This window comes from Microtus pennsylvanicus, chromosome 1, assembly GCF_037038515.1.
Source record: "Microtus pennsylvanicus isolate mMicPen1 chromosome 1, mMicPen1.hap1, whole genome shotgun sequence".
Lineage (NCBI taxonomy): Eukaryota > Metazoa > Chordata > Mammalia > Rodentia > Cricetidae > Microtus > Microtus pennsylvanicus.
Genome location: NC_134579.1, coordinates 210727599 through 210752643, shown reverse-complemented (window position 1 = coordinate 210752643; position 25045 = coordinate 210727599). Strand labels below are relative to the sequence as shown.

The following is a 25045-nucleotide window of genomic DNA, read 5'->3' as shown; positions in this document are numbered from 1 at the left end:
ATAAGGGATCTGGGAAGGGTCGCATGGGAAATTAACATGTCTGGTTATGTCTGGGAGCCCTGGTCCCTGACAGACTGGCATTTAGTAGACTCTTCCACTGTCGTTCATTAAGTGACTAGAGGGCAGAGGTCAGCAGCCTCCATCCACAGGTGACAACTGTGTCCTTCCCAATGCTAAACACATCCTTTACGTTTCTTAAGGATTATGAAGATGAAGGCTAGGGCTAGAGGGAGACCCTGGGAAGGACCCAGTATGTGTGTAGACAGACCTTCCTTAAATGTAATGCTATTCTAACACCGGGTGGTGGGGCGCACTCCTTTAATCCCAACACTCGGGAGGCAGAGGCAGGCAGATCTCCGTGAGTTCGAGACCAGCCTGGTCTACAAGAGCTAGTTCCAGAACAGCCTGGTCTACAAGAGCCAGTTCCAGGACAGGCTCCAAAGCTACAGAGAAACCCTGTCTCAAAACAAACCAACCAACCTAATGCTATTCTAACACATAGTGGTGGCCAGGCCTGAGGCTCCCTCCTCAGCACAGCAAAGAAAGACCCAAGGGCATGAGACCTTGTCTCTGTTCTGGAGCAGGAATGAGACCCCTCCCCTCTGACCCATGGACACTATACCCCATGGCTTCTGTTCTCATGCTTTCAGTCACCTCTGAATCCTGTGTAAAGTTGAGTCATCTTCTTAGGCACATGAACTTCTAGGTCTCTGCTTGGGCCTAGCTTCAGGTGTGCAGGGTGCTGGCCTTGGGTCTTTTGGAGAGGCAGATGGAATGCACACCATACTAAGGCTCATGTGAACAGCCAGGAGGTACGATGTGCCTTCAGGTGGTCCAATTAACTAAATCAACGAAATGTCATCACTTACCAGAATGTAGCGATAAGAACTGCAGTCCTTGCTGGAGGGACCAATCATTTGATGGCTGTCTTCTAGGGGCAGTGTTCATGTTCAGTGCCTTGACTCTGGGAAAATCTAGTCAGTAGAATGCATGGTGCTGGGGCCAGCTGAATGCCAAATTCAAGCAGAAGAAAAATGCCCGAGTGTCATTTTCTCATCCATGCTTTCCACGAACACAGACTCAAAGTGTGTCCAGAAACTATGACAGAGCCCAACCATTTGGCTAAGCAGGCAGGGGTATGACATCTTTAAAGACTTGTTCTGTGTTTCTTGGCATCAAGTCAAATATTGTGACCAGTCACCTGTCACATTTGACCTTTGAAAGACGTGACATTTTATTTAAAAAGCAAGATGGGGTAATGGGGCTGTGTATTATGGTTAATTCTACAGATTGATTTCCTTCAGGCCTGGAAAGAAGGAGGTACCCTCCATCCCAAATGCTATTCAACAGAGAGGTTACGGGGATCACTTCCAACAGAAGCCCAGGCAAGCAGCAGGCTACTACTCCATGACGGCCTTCGCTAGGAAAATGGTTAAAAGCTGTGATGTGTCGTGGAAACAGAAAGACAGCCTCGAAAGCCTTATTTTAAAACTCTGCCGAATGTGTGCTCAGGGCACCAGCAAAGGAAATGCGGCGTGTGTAGGTACACATGTACACCGCACACTGAAGAATACACACCCAACAACTTCCTGAAGCCGTAACGAAAGCATCTGATACAACATTTAGCAATTCCATGGGGTGGGCAAAGCTGAGGTTAAAGGATTTAAGTCCCTTGGGCTGCAGAACTGGAGAGAGTTCAGTGTTCTCTCTGCCTAAAGAACAGAGTGCATCGCTTAAAGCTCTGAGCCATGTTTAAAGGGAAAAGAGGTGTGTATGTGTCCCAGGCTCAAAAGGAAAAAAGCACTCGAGATAAACAGGCGCAGTGTGGCTCAAACTCAAACCTTTAGGAGACCAAACAAGCCCATCCTCTCTTTCTGAGGCCTTCTGTTTCCTAGTCATACTTTGGGCAAAGTTAGTGTTGAACCCCATGTCCCCAGGTCAGGTTTGGGAAGGCAAGTGAGTTTCCTACTTTCAACAGTTTGGTGATCTCCCACCAACTCCCAACTTCCCCAGAACATTAACATTGTAAACCCCAAAGCAAGTTAATTTGGAACTCAGGGATGTCAGAGGACTTTGGGATTTGGGTGGGGCATAAAGTGGAGGCTGGGAGTAGCAGGGGTCTCAGGCGACACTGGCTTTGACCACCTTTGTATGGTTCTAGTGAGCTCTGTAGTCCCGGATGTGGGTACTTGGTTTGGGTGCCACTGGGAACCAGGTAACTATTGTTTATCTTTCTACATCCTAATGAAAGCTAAGGGGGAGGAAAGCATACTTCAGGAACTTCCTTGGTAGACAGGGGCCTCGTACTGTTGGCAGTATGAGACCACACACGACACTGAGAGTCTAACTGCAGGGCCTCACTTAACTCTAGGTGCTGAGACCTAGCTGACTTATCTGACTGTAACTGCAGCAGGACCATTTCCCACTGATGGGACCTCCTTGGATCTAGGCATGGGGTACATACTCAACACCTGCTAAGTTAAAGAATAAAGGTATGGATATGCAGATCACATATCATTATCAGAAATATTTCACAGAGGTTTATAAAGCTGTCTTGACCATGACATTCAAGGTCACATCTCTTGGGTGCACTAGGGACACGGGGTGGTAGTTCTGGGCACTGTGCTGGACTCTAATCAAGTGAGTACAACTCAGTATGAAGGGGGAAGGGGCCGTCTGCCTCCTTTCTCACTTCCTTGTAGGTTGAACACATGGGATTTGCACATAGTTTGAGATGGACGGGTCTCGGGCCTTGGCCGTCAGCCCGCAGAAGGGGTGGCTAAGAATGTGCACTGTATGACGACAACCCATGCTGCGGAGTCCAATTCTGTTTTAACTGGGAAAACACTGAAACTGGCTTTTGAACAGCCAAGCGAAAGCTGATTGTAATCCAACTCAAACACTCAAATAGCTATTTGTTAGCCAATGCCACCCAATAATATCTCTTATATGATATAATTAAAAAAAACACTCAAATACCAACAGATTTAACTTTATAGCACCATACCAAAATACTAAACTTTCTTTGCACCTTTATTTCTCTCTCATTTTCGGTACACATTTAGAGTATGGTCATCCTGCAAATTTCTGAGAAGTCCTGGAAAAGAAAACAACTAATTTTTAGGACAGAGCAGCAACTCGGTATAGGCGAGATAATGCCATTCTGAGTGTAAATCCTTTGTGGGTTTCTGGAAGTCGGTTTTGTGAGAGTGGAGGGAGGAGGCAAGACTTCCCAGAAGAGCCTAGACACGGGGCGTGGCGTCAGCGAGCACCAGCCAGCAGTCTGCTCTGGAACCAGTTACTCTAGAGCCAGCTGGCTTTCCAAGGGGCCGCTTGTCTGACAAGGGAACTGGGGCGCTAGATACCTGTGATGTCTGTCTGTACTGCAAGAGAGATTAGGATGCTATAGAGTTCTCTCTTACCCATCTCCATGTTTCATTGGGCAACACTAAAATCTGATCTTGGCAGGCAGATATATAAAAATTTATTATAAGTGGGGTTTTAATTCAACATGGATCTGTTTGCTGAAGCGGGGTGAGGATTGCTTGCAGGAGAAAACAATTTCTCATGACACCAGAGCCACCTCACCCTGGCTATGACTGCGTGTTCCCGCCTAGCTCCTCCGCGTTAGCGTGAGCAAGGCTCACCGTGGCAGGTGTGGGAGGGGCAGCGAGTGCAGACTGAAGAGGGCAGAGAGAGGTAGAGCGAGGAGGGACAGTGCGGCAGTTTCAGAGAGACCGAATGTTTCACAGTAACAGTCACTGACCCAGGAAGAAAACCTTTCAATCAGAGTTGAGTATTAGAAAGTGAGCGGGCACCAGGCAGGAAGGAAGACGAGAGTACGCCCTGGAATAGAACCATCACTTGGCACTGTTACACCACATACAATATAACACGTTCTTTTCAACATCGCACAATATAAATATTACACACGCTGGATAAACTAAGCGCAGAGTAACTTCGAGGCACACAGAATAAACATGGCGAGTGCGAGCTAGGATTAAAACAAAGACGTGGTGAAAGGCAGAAGGTTATGATTCCAGGCCAGTCAGCTTGGAGAGCCCCGCTGCAGGGGACTGGCAGCCACCACCCATATATGAGGGGAATGGGCACACCTCAATGTCACATTGTTAATTGCTTCAGAGAAGGCCTAGTCTGCTAAACAATCTGAGAGATCACGGCGGCTCCCCACTCTCAAGCAGGTAACCCCAAAAGTTCCTTCTGGCCTTCAGGCTTCACTACCAGGAGGAGGCTGCTACATCTCCCCTATTTCCTGGAAATAACTTGGTTACTATGCAACCACGTTAATCAAACTAGAACAGTATTCAAGAACACCCATCACAGTGCTTAACAAGATTTAATGTACATTTATTCTTAACATGTGGGACATATAAAGATTTATACTGAATAAATGATATTCATTAAGCCAGAGGAAAAGAGGAATTTACATCAAGTTTTTTTCATTTTTTTCTTTTCTTAAACTACATTATCTTGAAATACAAATGTGGATTCCTGTCACAGAAAAATCGCTGAAGTTGTGTTTCTTCCTTTTAGTTGTTTATTCTTTTTCTTTTTTTCTTTTTTTTGTCTGTACTGGTATCCATTTTCTCAATCAATCCATATGCAACCATTTCCACACCTTGATTCATGAAGCACATTGGGAGCAGCTGCTCTCCAACAGAGCATGACTTTATACATACAGAAACTTGTACATTACCCTCTTTTTTTGTTTGTTTTTGTTTTTTGTATTTTTTGTTTCTTTTTTTTTTTTTGTTTTTTGGAGATATGGTCCTAATGAAAAAATATATAAAATAAAAATAAAAAATTATTTAAATCTACCATCACTTCGTAGTTACCACATCATGAAAAAGAAATGAAAACTTTGTACTAAAAAAAAAAAAAGAAAAGAAAAAAAATGAGGGTATGTTTAATGTACAACTTCTATATACATCACAGCCCACAGGCAGTAAAAAAAATATTTAAAAAACGATGAAAGGAATTGTGAAGAACTGTCACGTGGAGGCCGAACCGCAGCAGACATGGCGGCCGTGGTGAGGAAGCAGTTCCGCGGATGGCTGTCAGGGTGCAGCTTCACCCCTAACTGAAAGCGCCGTTTTTTTTTTGCTCATAGCCTAATGTAACCACTTTCCTGTGGAGAAACCAGTATCACTCGTAGTTCTGACTGACTGCCACACTTCCTCCAGCCCCTATTCCTCTATCTCTAGAAGTTTCTATTGCACAGAGCTTTGGGTGACGGGGTGCAGTTTTGTTTTTATCATTCTGTGAAGAATGAAATTCATAGGAAATCAATTCAAGGATCAATTTTCCTTCCACCTTTCTGCCTCGGTGTGGTAAAATTTTCCTATCTTAGCCTCTTTTGCCAAAAAATTTTTTTCTTTCAATTCACTTCCCCAAAACTGCAATACAACATTTAAAAAAAAACATTAAAAAGGAAATTTTATGGAAAAGAAGTGACCTTTGAATGCACTGAACAGCAACTTTGGTTAAAAAAAAAAAGAAATAGAAAATCCCCAAAGGATGTACTTATACACACAGACAGCAAATATTAATTTTATAACTGTTCGAATTAATGATTTAATTCCCAATTGGTAAATAGTGATGGGGCAGAGAAGCAAGGACTCTTCCTTCATCCTACGCTGGATAAACGAGAACAGAAACAGCCAGTCCTATGTGACCCTCTATCTTCACTCACGCATGCGTGCCTGCTCACGTGTGTCATAACTGCCCAATCTGAAACAGTACATCACAGATGACAGACGCCACCAGAGAGTTCAGGACAGCCGATATCGAGATATCCAGCAACCGACCCTCGTGCAAAAGGAATTCTGAGCGGTTTTCGTCCACTCTGGCCATGGCCAGCAAAGCCTTGGCCGCCCTGCACATCATGTCTACGCTAGGGGGTTCCAGAGGTGGGGGCTGCATGTGCATGAGGCTGTGCTGGCTCTGCTGGTACTGCGCCATGGTCACCCCGTCCTCCAGGAAGCTTATCAAGTTTCCGATGCTTCCTTTCTGCACAGCTATTGCCCTTGCTGCCAGTGTGTCCCCCTGGGCAAGGTTCGATAAAAGCGCCATGGACATTTCTCGACAGACTGGGTTTTTGCGATCCCCAACGTACCTAACTAATGTAGCATAAAATTTCTCCTGACGACTAAATGGAGGTGTGGCCAAGATGAGGTCCACGTTGTTGTCCTGGATACTGAGTTTACAGAGCGTCTCTAGCACAAGTCTCTGTGGTGACAGGACTGAGTTGGGCCCCACGGTGGGAAAGGGGTCCTGTGCCTCTGCGGACGGGCACACCATCCAGTGCAGCAAACCGTCCAGGATCGGCAAGCAGATGCTCTCCGTGTACGCAGACAAGTCTAGCTGCCCGGAGATGTTGGCCAACGTGACCAGTGTGTTATCCCGCAAGACCTCAAGGCAGTCCCACCACCACTCGTCTTTGCTGCAGGCCACCCCCTTGTCCTCCTCCTCCTCCTTCTCGTAGGTCTGTGGCGCCCTTTTTCTCTCTGGATGCTCGTGATGCAGCAGAATCAGCTTTCCCAGGATCAGCACCAAGCCTGGGTGTTTGGACATCTCTGCGTCGTTGCCAGGCACGAAAGACAAGCTCCGCACAATGTTGGACACACAGATGCAGCGCTTGGCCAGGGAGTCCTGCCAGTGCGCGATGGTACACAGGGGCGTCTCGTCCCGGCTCCTGGGCTCGTCCTCCAGTAGCCTGATGTTCCGGTGGCTTTTGGCCTGCTGGATTCCCAAGGGAAACTTGCTGCTGTCGGTCTGGGGTCCTGGGTTGGCGTCTTCAGGCAGGGCCCCTGGCCGGGCAGACAAGACGTCATCGATGGTGGCTATGATGCTTTTCTCTGGCTGCTCTTCGGAATCACCTTTGCCTTCTGGCTCTTTCTTCCTCCCGGTGGAGCTCAGAGGCGGAGGCGGGCGCCTGCGAGGAGGGATCTCCATCTTGCTCTCAAAGTGAGTCTGGATGTGCTCTGTAGTGTCGCCGCCCCCCAGCTGCCAGTGCAGGAGCCCACTGTTGAACTCCTGCACGCGGCCCAGCTTGTCAGACCGGTCCACCACAAACAGGTTGCTCTTTTTGACAATCTTTATGGGCAGCTTGTCAAACTTGCTGGCCTGCTTTGGCGTCTCCTTGGGGTCCACGGTGGCATCTGGAGCAGCAGGGGCAGCGCTGCTCGTCCCCTCCGACTCTGTCTTTCCACTGTCTTCCTCCTCCTCCTCCTCCTCCTCCTCTTCGTCAGGACACTCAGCATCTTCTTTCCCAGAATCGTCTCCTGAGGACTGGCTGTCGTCTTTCTTCCCCGTGTGGTGATCAAGTGCTTTATGGCTGGGGTCGCCCACTTCATATTCCATAAGAATTCCGAAAATGTCAATGAGGCATTTTCGGAAGTACTCTACTAAAAGTTCCAGGAAGCCAGACAGCTGGAGAAGAGAGAGAGAGAACAGGCACAGGGTGAGGGGTGGGGTCATCAGCTCTGCCTGAAGGGGCTGGAGGGCACACCACACACCCGAAAGCTACCTTCCTAATGACGGACAAGTGTACCCAAGTGTGTCCCTCGTTCTCTGACAACCAGCACCGCCAGCACCGGCACCGCCAGCACCGGCACCAGCTCTCCAGACCCATGGTTCCCACGTGGTGAGAATTGCCACCACTCTCCACACATGGGCGAGCTCCCCACTCTCCACGGCTGCCAATTTAGGCACTGTGCATGTGAGGAGTGGGAGCAAGGATGTTATGGACTCTTGTACCCAGAGCGGATCTGTTTCCTCTTCTATTTATCTGGGAGTCATCTGCTGGGGGTTTTATGGTTATAATCTCAGGATTTTTATGGCTATTTTTGTCTCAGGTTTCATAGGTTGCCCTAACTTATGTTCTCTCTATACCTTTTGGAGGAGATAATTTGAGCAATGTAGTAGCTCATAAACAGTGAAAATTATAATCAAATCAATTCAGTCCCTAATAAGCGAATGAGACTGCTCCATAAGATGTAATTTTACATTTCAGTTATTGGCAAAGTTAGTGAAAGACAGGCGCCACTAGCAGAGAGGCCGGCCTGTGGAAAGGTGAGCGAGCCCTCCTGCTCGCACGGCTCCGGCACGCTCCGGCACGCAGCCCGTCATGCAAGGATGCTCCTGTATGACAGACACTATGGAGCTGCCCACACTTGTGCATCTCTGTTCCCTGGAAGGGGCTTGGGACTCTGTCCTGGGGTGAGGGGACACAAGCTGTACCAAACACTCACTTTGGTGCTCCCAAAGGAATTCTCCCACGTGAAGCTTGGGCGGCCCCCTCCCTTTTACTAGTTTACCTCTTCCCTAGTAAAGGGCAAGTTAATCAAACACTTCCGGGTTTAAAAATGCACGACCAGCCAGAGTTCACTTGTCACGAGGTGAAGGTTCTAGAAAAGGCTGGATACATTATTTAAGTTTTTCTTAAAAACAAAACACCACCACCAGATAATGCAATGTTTGTGACACTTTAATTTATTCCACCAACTTAGACTTGTCTCTTGGGCGGCACAGAAGACATGGTGAAAAGAAACAGGGTGGTGGAGAGTTCTGGTCTTATTCAGTATCAGGAAAGGAGGGCTGAGCTGTCTACACCCCACAAAGAGAGCCGGCCTCTCAGTTTTACTGTCAGCACCTCTTAAAGGCCACAGCCCCAGTGACTGGAATCTCTCTCAGGGTTCTTGATCTGTCAATCACACTGCTACAAACTACTCTGAACAGAGGGTTTCAGATAGGGTTAAGCAGCAAGATTTCGAATGACTGCTTCAGAACAGCCAGGAGAAAGGCAGACCTGGAGGCAGGCAAGGCCATCAGCCCCTGATCATTTCTGTCATATGGTGGGGACATAGGGATCATCGAACTCTATTCTCTTACCTAATAAGTTACCCATTTTCTACTGGGGAAAAAAACTGCAGCATGGGGAGGTGGCACACATACAACCCTAGCACATGGAAGCTGGAGACCACTTCAAGATCACACAGGGTCACAAACAAATGTGACAAATTCTTTACTGCTATCACACACACACACACACACACACACACACACACACACACACACACACGCACACACCCCAGCAATGCAATTCTCATCCCAGACTAAGTCCTCAGGCAACTCCATGTTGATGAATCTGCTTCATGCTAACCGCAGTGATTCAAAGTCTTGGACAGGCCCTGCTCATCAGCTGAGGCACCAGCACAGGAACTGTGATCCCCTAACTGTGTAACACGCTAACTTGCAGTGAGCTGCACTATGGCTGCCTCACCTGGGAGAGGTTGAAGGTGGCGACAGTGCTGTCGTCGTAGAGGAGAATGTTGATGGTGTCCAAAGCCCAGGTGCTCTCGGCCAACAGACCCGACTTAAGGGACATCATCACACGCCACGCCTCGGGAGTGACTAAACAGGAGAAGAGGACATTGTGAACATTTGCCCTAGAGGAAGAGCAGAGCGTGGGCTGCAGCCCAGCTGCATGCAAATGCTCGCAGTCAGCCACGGCTGCCGCCTGACTAGCTAAAGATGCTAACCCTGTGGTCCTTGTCATCTCGGGTGTTCAGTAGGGGGCATCAGGTTTGCACAGTGGAACCCCAGCAGAGCTGTCTTCTTTTGCCTCCTTCACTCAAAAGGACCTCAAGGTGGCATCTTGAGACTGTCAAGTTTGTGGAATTAGAGGAAAATGTAAGCCCCAGACAGTGTAGCCTTAGACAGAGGTCTGGGTTTCCGGCACTGTTTCTCTCACTTCCAAGCCCCTTCACCAGAACATGCTGTGGCTGCAACCAGGCACCCTGATCGTCCATTTTCAGGGTGTGGCTGAGCCAAGGACAGGGAGGCGGGAAGCCCGCATTTCTTTTGTTCCTACTCCTGCCATCAGAAGTGAGCAAATGACGCTGTCAGGTTTGCTGAGAGGGTGGGGCCACACTGGGGGCTTCCCATGCCCTGAGTCTGCAGTGGGAGCTCTTCAGGAGGCCTGCGGGGGCCTTGGATGTGACCCCGAGGTTGAGAGGGAGCCTGGTGTACCCCCTCACTACAACTACAAGTTGTGCCGTGCGCAGTGCACGTGAGTGTGATGGGGGGGGGGGCTGTATTTAGGTGTGTCCAAAGACATCATTGCTGTGATTTTGTTTTACAAGCTTTTTAAGATTTTTATCTTAAAACATGACTTTTGTCATACAAAGAATCAGACTTTAGAAACTAAGGAACATAAATTTCCCTAAGCTGAAGGCAAGCACTGATAGAAACTGAGCTAAGAGGTGAAAAACAAAACAAAACAGAAATAGACACTGGGCTGGAGAGATGGCTCAGCAGTCAAGAGCACTTATTCTTGGAGAGGAGCAGGGTTGGGTTCCAGCAGCCAAATGGCAGCTAACAACCATCTGGAACGCCAGTCCTGGGGATTTAACACCCTCTTCTGGCTTCCTTGGGCAATGCATACATATAATGCAGATGCACATGTAGGCAAAAATCACATAAAATAAAAATAATTACATCTTTAAAAAAGTAGATATATGTATCTATTTAAACACACAACACACACAAACATAAATATCTATTTCATTTTAAATTCTCTATAAAATTGGGCTCAGTATCTATGCTCCAGCATCTCCCCTACAGATCCATATATGCCGTTTTTCTCACTGTGTACCTACTTATCTCCAACAACTGACAGCATCTTTACTATCTGTTCAATTTTCTCATCACTGCAGATGATCTGAAGTCAAGTGATTCCAAAATCTCTGAAAAAGTTTTTTTCTTATACAACCAAGAGCTATTATTTTCTATGCTGTGTTAAAGAACTTCAAAATAACTGCAGAGGAAGCTGTGCTTACTCCAGATACTCCAGACCACTAATTAGTATTCCCGTCGTCTCAGAGAGGACGGGCGAGCGCATTAGTATTCAGCCGAGGCCAACTCCTCGGCCTGTATCTGCCAGCGTGGTGTGGACTGCCGCAGCTCCAGACACCATGGCAGAGAGCACCACACATCACATCTATCCATCTATACACCACGGCCAGGCTTCCGCCCTTCCCCAGAGAAGCTCAGCTTACACTGCCACCAGAGTGGCTTGCCTTCAACTCCCTCAGCCTCACAGTGGGCCTCTTAAGCATTCGCTGCAGCAATTAAGTGGCTTGGTTAGGGCTAAATCTGAAGCCAACGCACAGTCCTGAGTCTCTCCTTGAAGCGTCTGTCTCTCACACACGCAACCTTTGCACCTAGAAGTATCATTATTTCAATGCAGGCTCTTCTCTGGCCTGTTTCTTATTCAGATGAGTAGGCTAATCAATGCTCCCATAAGTAAATATCCTGATAATTCGTATTATTAAGAATCTCATCCAATTGAATGGATGGAAATGACATCTAAATTGAAGTTCCAGATTGAAAAGACAACCCATTTTCAGAACACCCCTTCCAAACTCACCAATGTCTTTTGAGGTGATCTTTCGCCTTTGTTTCAGGACTGGCTGTGACGCTTCCACAGAGCCAGGGGGGAAGGTAATCTCCCTTCTGATTGGTGGTGGCTGAGGGGGTGGTCCAGCGACCTGCGATGTGGGGACTGTGGGCATGACCTTCTGCATTTTCATGGTGGGCAGGAAGGGAGATTTGCTTGGAGACATGCGGCTCTCCAGGGAGCGCTGGAAGGAGGCGGGGCTGGGCGCCCTGGAGATGTGGTTTGGCAGCGATGGTGGCGTCTGGTATGATGACTGAGGCGGGCGCGTGATGGTCTGCATGGATGCCGACGACGACATATAAGGCTGGCGCTGGCTGACGTGGGAAGGCCACTGGCTCTCGTGGTTGATCCTCTGATCTGGTACCATCATATCATCCGTTCGGTTCATGCCCGGGTAAGGTGGCGCCTGCGCAGGGCCACCTGGACCTTGCCTGTTCTGGTAGGGATAAGGCATATCGTTGCGTGCTGCCCACACGTTCTGCTGCGGCCCCTCGCTGGAGGCTGACTGCATGGGGCCACCCATCATCTGAGGTGGGATTCCATGTGGCTGCATCTGGCCTGGGCCCTGCATCCTCTCTCTGTTGTAGGGGTAGGGATACTGTCCCTGGATGGGCCTCCTGTCCGGGCCAGAGTAAGAGCTTCCGTACTGGTTGTACACCTCCTGCTGCTGGCTGCCATACTGCATGTTGTACATGTCCCCTTCATGGCGCTTGGCTGGAGGCCCGTACATGCCATCCATATGGCGTTTGTAATTCTGAAATTCATATACAGACAAAACATACTGATGTACTCTTAGAGGTATAATCATACACACTCAATTATGCAAAATAGTTATTACTGGGTAGATGGTTCATTTCCAAACGAATATGGGACGCTCTTACACACTGACAAGCACTGGCAATTTAGGCTTGGATTTCAGTATCACCACACACTCTGAGGAGGGCTTCTCAAGTTTGCTTCCATGGATATGAAACGTTAGACAAAAACAAGGACCCCTCTCCTTGGGCCGCAACAGGGACAGCACAGCACGGGGGACCACCAAGCAGCACGTGCGCACAGACAGAACCGAGAGATGCTCGGCCTTACAGGAGCAGGCGGGGATCCCAAGGTCGCCCTGGGAGGCTCTGGACCAAAGGGACCCCTCAACAGATGGCAATACATCTATGCAGACACAGCTCCTCAGGCTGGTCTGCCTACTGGCTAGGTCCAGTTCTCCAAGAAACCCATCCTGGTCCCTCCACACAACTCCTTCCCCTCATCTCTTACCCGTGCTCATCATGGGGGTGGGACTTCCTGGTGGGAAGCAGAGATGCTGAGGGTGAACCATGTGTTTCACTTCACTTCAAACTGCTTACATTAAGCTGATTCAACAACTATAAGGTATGCTCCGGAAGTAAATGAATATTTCAAAACGACTTTGTTATTGAAAAATTCTAAGACAATTCTCTCTCTGTGTGTGTGTATTCTCTTTTTGCCAGAGATTCCAGGTCAAAAAGGTAGCTCAGCAACAACTGGATGCAGTGTCTGAGGTCACATTTGAAGCTCCATCCTCAAGGTACTGTGACTTTTGCATGACTCAGCTGGGAGCTAGCATGAACTACCCTATTACTCAAAATATGTCATTAGTTATTATTTTAAAGAAAAATTTTAGTGAGTGCACATCAGGGGGGCAACGGGTCCCACAGTCACTAGAGTAGTGCCCACCAAAATAGGTGATGTTGGTATCATGGGCACGCACAGCCCATTGCTCGTATCTAAGAGTCGGCTCTTAGGCTTGGTCTACCACAGTCTGGGTTGTTTTAAGTATGGCACATTTCTGTCCTACAGTGGATTGACTAGCAGACAGTTGTCCCTGGGTATCTACAGAGACTGGTCCTGGGACCCCCGCGGGCCACATTCAGACATTCAAGTCCCTTGGAGACAAAGGCTCAAGCTTTCTCTGCCATCTAAACACACTCTGTTGTTTGAGTTATTTCTAGAGGACTCGGATCACAGTGCAGTGCAAGCAAATGCTATCTCAATAGCTGTGCCTACTCATTCAGAGAACAAGGATGAAGGAAATGTATGTACACACTCTGCACACTTGTCTTTTGACCTGTGGTTGGCTCAGCTCACGGATCTGGAACATGGAGTGACCACAGACACGTGCCCAGCATGTGTTACGTATCCCAGCACATTACATATCAAGAGCTGTCTTCAGTTTTCTGAGTACTTCCTAGACAACCCTCTCAGACTACTGGGTAGAGCGCACGGCTGCTGTTGGCCCTCCCCAAACCTTCCTAAGAAAGACAAAGGGAAAACAGGCCCACGCCCACTGCTCCACTCACCGGCTGCTGTGGGTACAGGCCAGGCTGGTGTCCTCCATACGTCGGCTGTCCTGTGGGAGGACCTTGGCCTGGATACTGCTGCCCGTAAGCCTCATGCCTAGATCAAGGTATTCAAAGAAAACTTAGTTTACACGGAACTTGCGGCAAACAAAGACACGAACAGCCCATTTCCAGACGCTCTACCCAATGGCTCTGCCTTCTCCCCACACGCGCTACTTCCAGCAGAGCAGGATGCCACAGCTGTAGCCCAGTTTCTTTCAGGGATGGTAACACCCATCTTAGGAGAGGAGCCAAACTCCCAGCTCAGGCTGTTGCTAATAGGTGTCAGAGGAATACCGGTCGGACAGGCAGGACCTTGTATGTACTTGTCCTGGCTGTGGCCTCTTCCTTTGAGGCGGAAGCACCACCCACTCACTGGCGAGTGCTGCATGGTGTTGTCATGGGAGTCAGAAGAAGGAACTAACTAGAGTTCAGAGATAGCATTTCTAGAAGTATAAGAATATGGACGATGCTACTTCCTCTCCCTTCTCACTGAGGACAGACATGCTTCAGTTTTTAAAGCTAGATTCTGTGAGTCCCCAGATGCTAACCCTGGCAGAGGAGTGGTCAAAATTCTAAGTTCCTAATGACAAAGGGTATGGAAAAGGATACTAGTAGCGACCGAAACTCCTATCAAATCGTCGCTCAGAAATTGACAGTTTTCCTTTGCAACTGCTCTCTCATTCAGAAATCGTAAGTGCCACGAAGCTAACATTCTCAGGGGTAACAGAGCTGGAGCTGTGGCAACAAACTGGCTTAATTTAGAAAGACTGGATCTTGTTGGAGGGGAGAGTAACTGAACTGGATATATTATTAATCTGATCAAGAAACGAAAACAGATAGGGGAAGACTCTAGAAGGGAGGATAGAGAAAAGAACTATAACTGACAAGAATAAAACTTAAGATGGGCAGGTAACACTTTTTCAGAAGATTGCCAACAGTGAGGTCAGGCTCTGAGGTGGACTAGTCAAAGCCAGCCTCTGCAGCAGAAGGAGAACAGGCTAACTGGAATCTCTGGGAGTGTCTGTCCTTACACAACTATCTAATCTCACTGGGGAAAACCAGCAACTCTTACTTGATCCTAGACCCCAGCTGATCCCTTATCCCATGTACTAGTGATCCACACTGTGATCCACGGCTAACTGTGACCCCCATTCCATGCACTAGGCATCTGTGATGGCTCACGGATTGATGTCATCACACATGGTCAGGGTATGAACACTGAAAACCACCATGTGTGGGACAATGATGTTATACCCTGTAAAGTTTTGTCAGTTGTACTGGTTTAATAAAATGCTGGTTGGCCAGTAGCCAGGCAAGAAGTATAGGCGGGGCGACCAGAACAGGAGAATTCTGGGAAGAGGAAAGGCTGAGTCTTCAGTCTTCACCCAGACCAAGAGGAAGCAAGATGAGAATGCCTCACTGATAAAAGGTACCAAGCCACATGGCTAACACAAGAATTATGGGCTAATTTAAGATGTAAGAATTAGTTAATAAGAAAGCCTGAGCTAATGGGCCAACCAGTTTATAATTAATGTAAGCCGGTGTATTTCTTTGGGACAAATGGCTGAGGGACCAGGTGGGACAGAAATCTCTGTCAACAACCATGTCACCTGGTTCCCAGTGGCGCTGTACTTTAAGAGCCAGGCTCTGGGAAGACCCCGGGGAGACCTGACTAGGTGTAACAGTTATTTTCACACCCACTCCTTGTCCTGAGCCCCTCTCCAGACATCACCTCTCCTGGCTCTAGCAGGTGTGCTGGTGAGGGCCTGAGCGTAGTCATGCGACCCTGGGCAGACACCAACCATATCCGGATCATGGAGGAAGGGACTCAAATCCCCCTTGTCCTTTACTAACACATGGCAGTTACAGAGAGGACAAGGCCTGCTCCTCTCGTGTGCTTCACAGATCCCAAGTACACGCCACAGGCTGAAGGCCTGCCTGGAGCATGTCTCACTAGGGAAGAATACACCAGTACAAGAGAGAGAAGCCTTTGGTGTCACAACCAGGGGCACAGGAATCTCTTCATGAAGGAAGCCCGTTGCTGTCACCACTGAAGGATGATGCTTCTGATGGCCTTCCTGTGAGATCCACTGTCTTCCTACCTAAGTACAATCAGTATAACAGTGATCCTGTGGCTCTGCCTGCCATGTGGATATCAAAATGGATTCAAGGAGAGACTCTTGTGTCCCTGAGATGTCTGTTAAGAGTAAAATCCACTCTTGGTCCAGAACTCGGAAAGCCTGAGTGCCAAGTGCAATATCCTAGGTATCCCAGGGAGTGTTGGGGAGGAGAGCCGGGTACTGAAAAGCCCAGGGAGCTGGCAGAATTTATAGGCACATCTAGGCGGTCTCACTGTGGTAACAGCTGCCTCGGGGAATGCTGGTCCTGGGTCGGAGGGTGCGGTGTGTCGTGGCTCCTGAGTTCTGGGGGAAGAGTGGCCTGCCAGTCACGCCAGGACACCAGAATCTGATGTCTGCTGCCGACACCTGCTCATAAATAACAGCCCCTGACTGTCCGAGACCAAGTTCTTCAGGGTCTGGCTGAGGCCACCCCCTGTAAGTAGCCACTAGACACGGTTACTGTGCTGCCACTAGGGCTCAGAAGTGTGCATCCGAGGAAAGCAGTTTTTGGTAAATTGTCTCATCTCACCAAAAGCACTCACCTTCGGTCATAACCGGCTCCATAGGGAAACTGCTGCCGCTGCCCCATGCCCAGGTTGGACATGGCACCTGAGGGACTCTGGTTGTACACGTCCTGCATGCTGCTGTTGGGCATCTGTCCTTGTGTCATGAAGGGCTCGCTACTTCCAGGCACTGTGGTTTTTCAAAAAACAAACAAACAAAAAAAAACCAAAAAAAAAAAAAACAAAGGCAGAGGATTAAGCAATTTCTAAGACTCATAGGACTTACACACTCCCTTCTAGAAATTTCTATGATCCCTATATGTTGTATGACACACCACAATCCTAATGAAAGGATATGAAGTCTTCCCAAGGAGGCAGAATCCTGAGATGGCCTCAAAGACACCTGCATCCCAGGTGCTTGCTTTGCATGAGCCTCTGATCTTGACCTGGGCAGGCCCAGAAACAAGCTGGGCTGTGGCTCCATGGTTATGGTATGTTCCACAGCAAGAAACACTCAGAGATGTAGTGATGTTTACAATTGGCTGTGCATTCACCCTTCAAATCTGGGGCTCAAGGCTGACTATGGAGCCTTTCTGACTCTCTCCTACTGGTCCTATCATCGAAAGACGGACATCCTGAAGGGTGGACAGAGATCAGCCCACAACAGGACGGTGGCTTTGGTCCCATAACCATAAGAGACTAAGGAATAAATTCTGCCAACAACTTGAAGAACCTGAAGGGGACCTGGAACTCAGAAGTCCTGGCCGACACCTTGGTTCTGTGTGAGACTGAGAGCAGAGGCCAAACCTACTCCTGACCCCCCAGAGCGTCTATAGTCCTGCTCTCATAGGTGTGGTCTGTGTCGCCTGCTATGCAGTGATGCAGAAGCTACTAATGCTTATGTTGACTACTGTCTGTAGAACAACGTGATACCAGCTCATGAAGGGACTGTAAACAAGACATATAACATGTATTTAAAGCAGTTCCCACTTCTATAAGGGAAAGCCAGAAACCCTTGCCATAAACATGCATTCACAAGAGCTCAAGGGGCTGGAGACATGGCTCACTGGCTATAGCCCTTGCTGGACCGGAGTTCAGTTCCCAGCATCTACAGTGCCTGGTGTTTCACTATGGCCTGTAACTCTATGGAGATCTGAGGCTCCCTTCTGGCCTTTGGAAGCACTTACATTAGTTTGAACATACATACATATTTATATTTTAAAAAAAAGAAAACAGGAAAGTTGAAGATGGGACGAGCCCTGACTTATTTCTGTCAAAAAGCAGACCACCAAAGATGTTGCATATGCAAATGAGCATCAGCTCAGAGCCTGAAGAAAGCAGTATTAAGGCCATCACTTCCTGCAAGTATTTGAAACATTTTAATGTTTAATGACTCTGACAGCTATGTCTAAGTGAAGCAAAGCTGACTGAAGATTTCTGAATCAATACTGTCACACCGTAGACCAGCCACAAGGGCTGAGGCCAATGCAGGAATATCACAGTCTCCACCTTCTCTCTGTCTGAGTTCACAGCAACTTGTGGTAGAACCAGTTTTGAGAATTATGTTCCATTTTATAGATGGAAAGATAGAGACAGACAGAAGTCAAGTGTCATAATTAAAGTAAAGTAGTTTAATTCCCTAATACACAAAGACATCTTAAAAAAATCAACAACAACACCAACAAAAGATGGTAAGTCAAAAACAAGAAAAAGCCATTCACAGAAAAAGGAAACTAAATTGTCACTCAGCATGTGACCGACGTGTGGCCTCACTGTAGAAATTTAAGTCACGATCTGATTGGCAGATGTTCCGGTGGCTGGTTAAGAATCAGCTTAGTAAGCGGGGCCCACACACCTGCACACTCCCACCAGTGCCTGTAACCGCTGCGACTTCTGCCGGTCCCTGATGTGGGCAGCCGCCCCCTGGCACACACAGAGCACATCTATGTGTGTTCACAGCCCATGAAGTTCCCTTCCCTATAAGGACACTGGGCTGGGTGACATGGCTGGGGCTGACCAACAGGATCAGGAGAATGGATGCAAGCAATCTTCTTGGAACATACTTCCACTGTGTGACGGCATGACAAGGGTACCCTAGAAACTACATAGGAAGGTCCCAGACTCTAGCTGGATCCTAGCAAAGACTGTCGATGTCAGTTATGTCCCTGATACACAGTCCTGAGACACAGGGAAGTTGTGCTGACTGAAGTCAGAGCAGTTGGGGCAGTTTGCAATATCATGAAAGATGACAGAGATACTTCATTTCTATTCTTTGACTCAAAAATCCATCTTCCATCTCATGGAGACACTGCCACAATCACAGGAACAGCTTATTTCAACAACTGTTTTGTATGAGCAAAATGGGAGAAAATGGCCCGGCCAGTGCTCCAGCACCAGGGTCTAGTTAAAGATGAAGCACAGCTGTGTGTTTGGATGTTAACAGATGCTCAGGCACTGGGTACCATGGCCAGAGCTTCAGAGAGAAAGGATACAAGCGGGTTGGAGGTTGGTGGTGCACAGGCACAGCCGCCTCCACAGGCTAAGGGTCCTAAGACCAGACTGACTCACTGTACCACCGAGTCACAGGCCAATGATAGCGACGCCACCAACAGTGCTTCCACTGACCAAATTGGTCTGAGTGGTAGAAGAAGGCAAAGTGAAGAATAGAAAATATTACTTACAACAAATTAGAGATGGAGGACAATCTTTCCCGTGGACTGCGTTTCTGCCCCAATGCTATGGGGCAGGAGGCGAGCTGAATATAAAAGGATCGAGCCATTTATCTATGAACACGTGGCTGATGAAGACGTATTACTCTCCAGCAGCACAGCTCTCTGCTTGCTCCCCTAACTGCACAAATCCAGTTTGTGCATATGCACAGGTGCACACCCACATGGAGCTAAGTCCCCTCTAGTCCCCATCTTACTCTTGAGATGAGCTTTCTTACTGAATGTAGGGCTCAAGAACTCGGCTAGGCTGGGTGTCCAGCAAAGTCTGGGGATCCTCCAGTCTCGGCCCCACAGAGCTGGAGCTGAGGGTATCTCCACCACTCTCAGCTTTTATGTGCTTGCTGGAGATCCAAATCCAGGCCCTCCTGTCTGTGTGGAAAGTGCCTTCCCCGATGGCTACCTCCACAGGGAGGAGGGGCACAGAGGTCCCACCCCAAACACAGATTGGTTTTTCCATGTTATTGTTACATGTCTAGAGTCTAAAAGTGGGATATGGACCCAAAAACTCTTCTCACACCACTAAAATCCAGATACTGCTAACAGGTCTTTCTATCTCAAGGTTATTTGATTTATTGTATATTCTGAAAACCTGTATTTAGAAGTAGCCCCAAGACTCTTGAAAGGAAAAATCACAGTTTATCTTGCTTTATGCAACTGATCTCTGAAATATGTTTGAAATATTCTAAATCTCATTTGCTTGCTAGTACACACCCAATGCTACAGATGTTGAGATTCTTATGTTATGTTTTTATAGTCCATAATACTCATCAACACCAAGCTGGAGCTTCATGCATCACTCCACTTATGGCTATCACAAAACTCACAGCTGGTATGCACACGTTTTTAATCCCAGCACCCGGGAGGCAGAGGCAGGTGGATCTCTGTGAGTTTGAGGCCAGCCTGGTCTACACAGAGTTCCAGGTCAGGACCTTTGCCCTCCTCTGATGCATTCATACAACATCACTGCATGTCCAAGCTTTCCTGTTGCTTTTTTCTTCAATCACGGCCTCTGTGCTTCTCCCTCTAAGTTTGTTAAGTCCGTCAAGAGCTATGTAAGAGCCACAGGCACAGTACACAGTACCCAGCACACGCTAACACGATGCTGATGATGGAGCGGGAGCACCTCCTGACCATGGAGTCCATGGTTCTTCCACTGGCTCTTATGCATGGACTCACCCCTTACAGCACACCCAGGCTCTACCACTGTCGCCATTTCTAGATGAGGCAAGCAAGACACGTAGAAGCTATGTTTTTCTACAGCTATAGCTTAAGCAAGGAAGTGAGGCTGAGCTACTAAATGGCAGGCACTCAGATGTGAAGAAAGCCTTCTGGACCATGTCCATGCAGAAACTCCGCTCTCTGTACCTTTTCTCATTCCACTGAAGGGGTCCTTGTTGGGCTCGTAGGGCATCCTGCCCATCATGTCTGGCATGCTCATGCCCTGCTGGTACGGAGCATTTGGAGTCATGGAGTTCCGTTTTGGGTATGCCGCATCACCCACGTCTGAGAATGGGTCGTGCACACTGATTGTACTGCTCCTGAAAGATGCAAAAGATGAAGGCTGAATGACCCCGCAGCACGAGCTACACACACTGAGCTTGAGAAATAAACCACTATTACATGCTAAAACTAGCAGCACTAAACTAGTAAAAACTAACCAGGGAACAACACTGTTTTCTATTAGGTGTCCTCCAAAAACAAAATAAAACCTGAGTCTACATCTCAGAGTCCCCGGAACATACCTTCCACTTTGCATGGGGGTCATCTGTCCATGAGGGGTAGATGCTGGGGTTGGTGGCTTCAGGTCACCGGGAACTTCTGCCATCGAATTGCTGCCAGTTGACTGTGGAGTCTGTGGGCCTTGTAAGGATCCTGAGTTAGCTGGCAGTGGTCAAAGAAAATAAGGGAAGAAGCTAGAGTTATTGAGTAGAGTAATTTGACAGCCATGTATATGAAAGGATTAGAAGGAAGGCATTTTTGGAAACATAGCAACAATGTAGTAAAATCAGTCACTTATATGTTGCTTTTATTAAGGGGATGGAATGAGAGAGGGAGGGAGGGGCGCAGAGAGAGAGAGAGAGAGAGAGAGAGAGAGAGAGAGAGAGAGCGAGCGAGCGCGAGAGCGAGCGAGCGAGCGAGCATGCGTATTCCAAGGGTGGAAGACAGGGCTCACATGCTAAGACAAATGCTCTGCTCTGAGTTCTACCCCCATCAGCCAGAAAAGGAATATTTCGGAATAAACGATTTAGAAACATACTTCATTTGTGAGCCATAAAATATAGTTATACGTTTGACTGGGTAATTGCTTCCTGGGGTATTTATCCCGGGGAAAAGGAGTCTAAGAAAAAGAAGGCTTTAGGCAGAAAATTGTTTAACTCAGCGTTGTTGGAAATACTCTACATGTAAATAAAGGAGAAATGGGACGAGAATTTTGGCACATCAGTCTGACGGTCTGTAATAAAGTGCTTCAGAACACGGGTTCTGCAGCGCAGCAGGGCATGTTTGCAGCTCTAAGTGGTTATGTAGGTTAACAAGGCACCTTACGCTATTTTAATATCTTTTCAACAGTTGAACACCTATGCTCTATCATTAAAAACACTCATTTGAGCTGTAAGATTTGTTATTGCAGATGCACATCAGGCTGGCTTGCGGTTAGTTCTTCAATCCTGCTGCTGGCCTTCTGAGACTGTTTCCACCACAGTTACTTGAGAGTCACAGCATTTGGAAGGGAGCCCTTTCAGAACTCAAGTGGGTTATTATTTAACCTTGCCCACTCCATCATCTACCGTAGTCTTTAGCATGCTAGATGTTCAATAGATAGATGTTGGCTCCACGTATCCATCAGACAGGAACATAGATGTTGGCTCCACGTATCTATCAGACAGGAACATAGATGTTGGCTCCATGTCTCCATCAGACAGGAACATAGATGTTGGCTCCATGTCTCCATCAGACAGGAACATAGATGTTGGCTCCACGTATCCATCAGACAGGAACATAGATGTTGGCTCCATGTCTCCATCAGACAGGAACATAGATGTTGGCTCCATGTCTCCATCAGACAGGAACATAGATGTTGGCTCCATGTATCCATGAGACAGGAACAATCGGGGGAATCTGTGTCTGGTGCATCTAGGCCCTTTTCAACAGATGAACCCGCAGTGTAGCCAACTGACAAAGGCCACACAACCCCATCTTTACGGCGTCTGCACAACTGCCTGGGATTGAGCACTGCAGACTGCCAGCATGTGGGAAATGACACTTGCTCTCCTGTGGAGGAGGGGGCAAGCTTCGCTCCAGTGCTTGTTTTAGTTCAGAGGAAATGGGGGGTAAAGAAGTCCTAAGCCATTTCTTAACGAAGGTGTCAGAAATGGGAAAAGTGGGCATTGCTATGTACGCAAGAGAAACTGCATGTATGTATGTATGTATGTATGTATGTATGTATGTATGTATGTAAAGAAACTGCTCAAACGACCTCTCTGTGATCTGATTAAAGTTTTTATTGGAGACATGAGAATGAGAGAACAGACAGGCATCTGGAAGAGCCCAGGGCCAAGGCAGAAGTAGACCGAACACGGCCAGCAGACAAGACCAGACTGAAAGGGGAGGACAGAGGGGATAGAGAATAGACAGGGCACAGCGAGAAGAGCAGGGGCAGGTGATGTGGGAAGGTTTCCTCTGGACTTGTTCTTAGCAAGCCTTGGTTATCTGTCAGATGGGGCTGCCCAGTCCCTCGGCCTGACTGGCTGCCCACAGTGTATGTGGGGCTCAGGGTGACTTAGGGGTGGCTTCAGGATCCAAGCCGACTCCTTCCTCGTGGAGGGAGAAAAGCTAACTAACAAGCACTTCACTCTGGAAATGTGCACTAAGAAGGCAGGCGGCAAGGAGTGAGCAAGGAGCCTTTTAGGACACGGCCAGTCCTATCAACGCTTCCATCACTTCCCTGGAAATACGGCTCGCAGCCTGCTGTGATGCTAGAATGACCTTATTTATAGAGCAGTCACATTTATAGCTAATAAAAAACAAACAAAGAAAAAAATTCTCCTTTCCTGCCAGTGTTTTTCCTTTCAGGAAAAGAAAATGAATACACCCTCTCGCAACTCCATTAGCGGAGAAGGCTGCTGGCTCTCTAGGATATCCCTACCTTTTGCCAGAAGCTACAAATGTATGCTCTAAAGTAAACAATGGAAAGGTTACTGAAGGTTAAGTGCGTTCACACACTTCAGAGGGGAACAGCCAGGCTCCTGGCTGGGAAGATAATTTACACAGCATGAACCCGGTGCCCCAGTTCTGGTGGGAGGGGGTGCGGGGAACAGTGTGAGAAGAACAGCTGATGTGTCCCTGTTCTAGTGACTTGAGGTCACCCAGAGGGCACCTTTGTTACTGCGGCCCCTCTCTCATTCGTCTTCCTCTGAGGATTCCCTAGTTGGAACCACGACAGGTTTTGTGACATCACTTGTCAGCTAATGACAGAAATGCAGTCAGCGACCTGCCAGCAGAGACAGATGGGTTTTGGGTTACAAACTCACTAGCTGAATGGCATTTCCTTGTCTCCGCCTGCCCCACTCCTCAGCTCCAGTTCCCCAAGTCTGCTGGGGCCACCTGCTGTTGACTAAACTTCCACCAACTTTGAGAAGTTCAGTGTGAGGATCCCATTGGCACCTTAGACATGCAGACTTCATGCCAAGGCCCTGACGGAGTTCAAGGGGTGCATCTGTCTGCAGAGTGTCTGTCTGGAGGATGCAGCTGCAGAGGCTAAGGGGACAAGCCTCCGAGGTTTGACTGAACTCAGCTTTAGACTCATAAAGCCACAGTCAATTAAAACTGGCCAGAGACCCAAAATTTGGAATCCTCTCAGAACACAGATATATGATTTAGGAATAATTGACCCGGTGGCGGGTGGGAGAACAAGCTAGAATATTCATTAGAAATCTTTGCTTTAGTTTGCCTGCATGTGCTGGCATGGAAGTTTTAGCGAGATCAAGAAAATATCCTGGCACAGGAATAACTTTCTTCAACCATCTCAACAAGGGTCTGGAGCCAAGGAGGCCATCTAATGCATGTAGGGCTGTCACACAGACCTGGCCATAAGCCAGGCTACTGGTGCTCACTGTCCCCTGGATGGGCTCTGTGTGGTCCGGAGCCCAGGGCATGCATTCTCTGGGATGCAGCTTTGCTCTTAAATCCCCACATCACAGCAGGACCCTGGCTCCATCTGGACCAAGAATGCTTGCCCAAGCCACGCTCCTTTGTGCAGCTGAAAGGATAATGTTGCCACAGAGGCAGTGGTTTAAGCTGGGGAAAGAGAAATGCTGGCTTTCGAGGGAACAGGCCTCCACTTTCTGCAGGGTCTGTACCCCGGCAGGGCCTCCTGTACTGAGGCTGAGGCATGCTGGGAGAGCTATTCTCTACACAAGTGTAGGCCATTCAGGGACACGACTTCTTTCCTCACGAATAAAATGCATCTTTAGATCTTTGCAGATATTACTGCTCTGGACTCTGCACCCCACTGAGGCTTTATTTTGGCAAAATAGTCTAAGCGCAGTTCGTGGGCAGCTTCTTTCATTCTGTGAACTGAATGTAATGTTGTGTGGGTTTTAAAATTAGACTGTCCAGTACTCAGGTACACCCAGAATGGTGAAAGTTCGGATCATTAAGGGTGAGGCTGCAGGGGAGGGTTTTTCCACCTGGCAGGCCTACATCTAGGGATGGGCAGGGTATTGCACGGCTGGCCGTAGACCTCTTCACAGCCAAGAGTAGCAGCTTAGCAATGCCGACAGTAGCCAGAGAATCACTAGAAGCGAACAGAGTTCTTCCTGGCGCTTCTAGATGTAAACACGAG

General features: G+C 48.1%; 1 protein-coding gene across 6 annotated transcripts in view; it reads right to left on the bottom strand.

Moving 5' to 3' along the window:
- Nucleotides 1-4347: 4347 nt before the first annotated feature.
- Nucleotides 4348-25045, bottom strand: part of Arid1b (AT-rich interaction domain 1B) — a 356893-nt gene continuing 336195 nt past the window's right edge. For all 6 annotated transcript variants that reach the window (XM_075950348.1, XM_075950347.1, XM_075950338.1 and 3 more), the window contains 7 exons: nucleotides 20946-21084; nucleotides 20569-20741; nucleotides 16514-16664; nucleotides 13810-13906; nucleotides 11453-12236; nucleotides 9305-9435; nucleotides 4348-7452 (listed from right to left, as the gene is read on the bottom strand). In XM_075950348.1, coding sequence (XP_075806463.1) covers nucleotides 5737-7452; nucleotides 9305-9435; nucleotides 11453-12236; nucleotides 13810-13906; nucleotides 16514-16664; nucleotides 20569-20741; nucleotides 20946-21084 — 3191 coding nt within the window. In that variant the 3' untranslated portion in view covers nucleotides 4348-5736. The remainder of the gene's footprint in view (nucleotides 7453-9304; nucleotides 9436-11452; nucleotides 12237-13809; nucleotides 13907-16513; nucleotides 16665-20568; nucleotides 20742-20945; nucleotides 21085-25045) is intronic.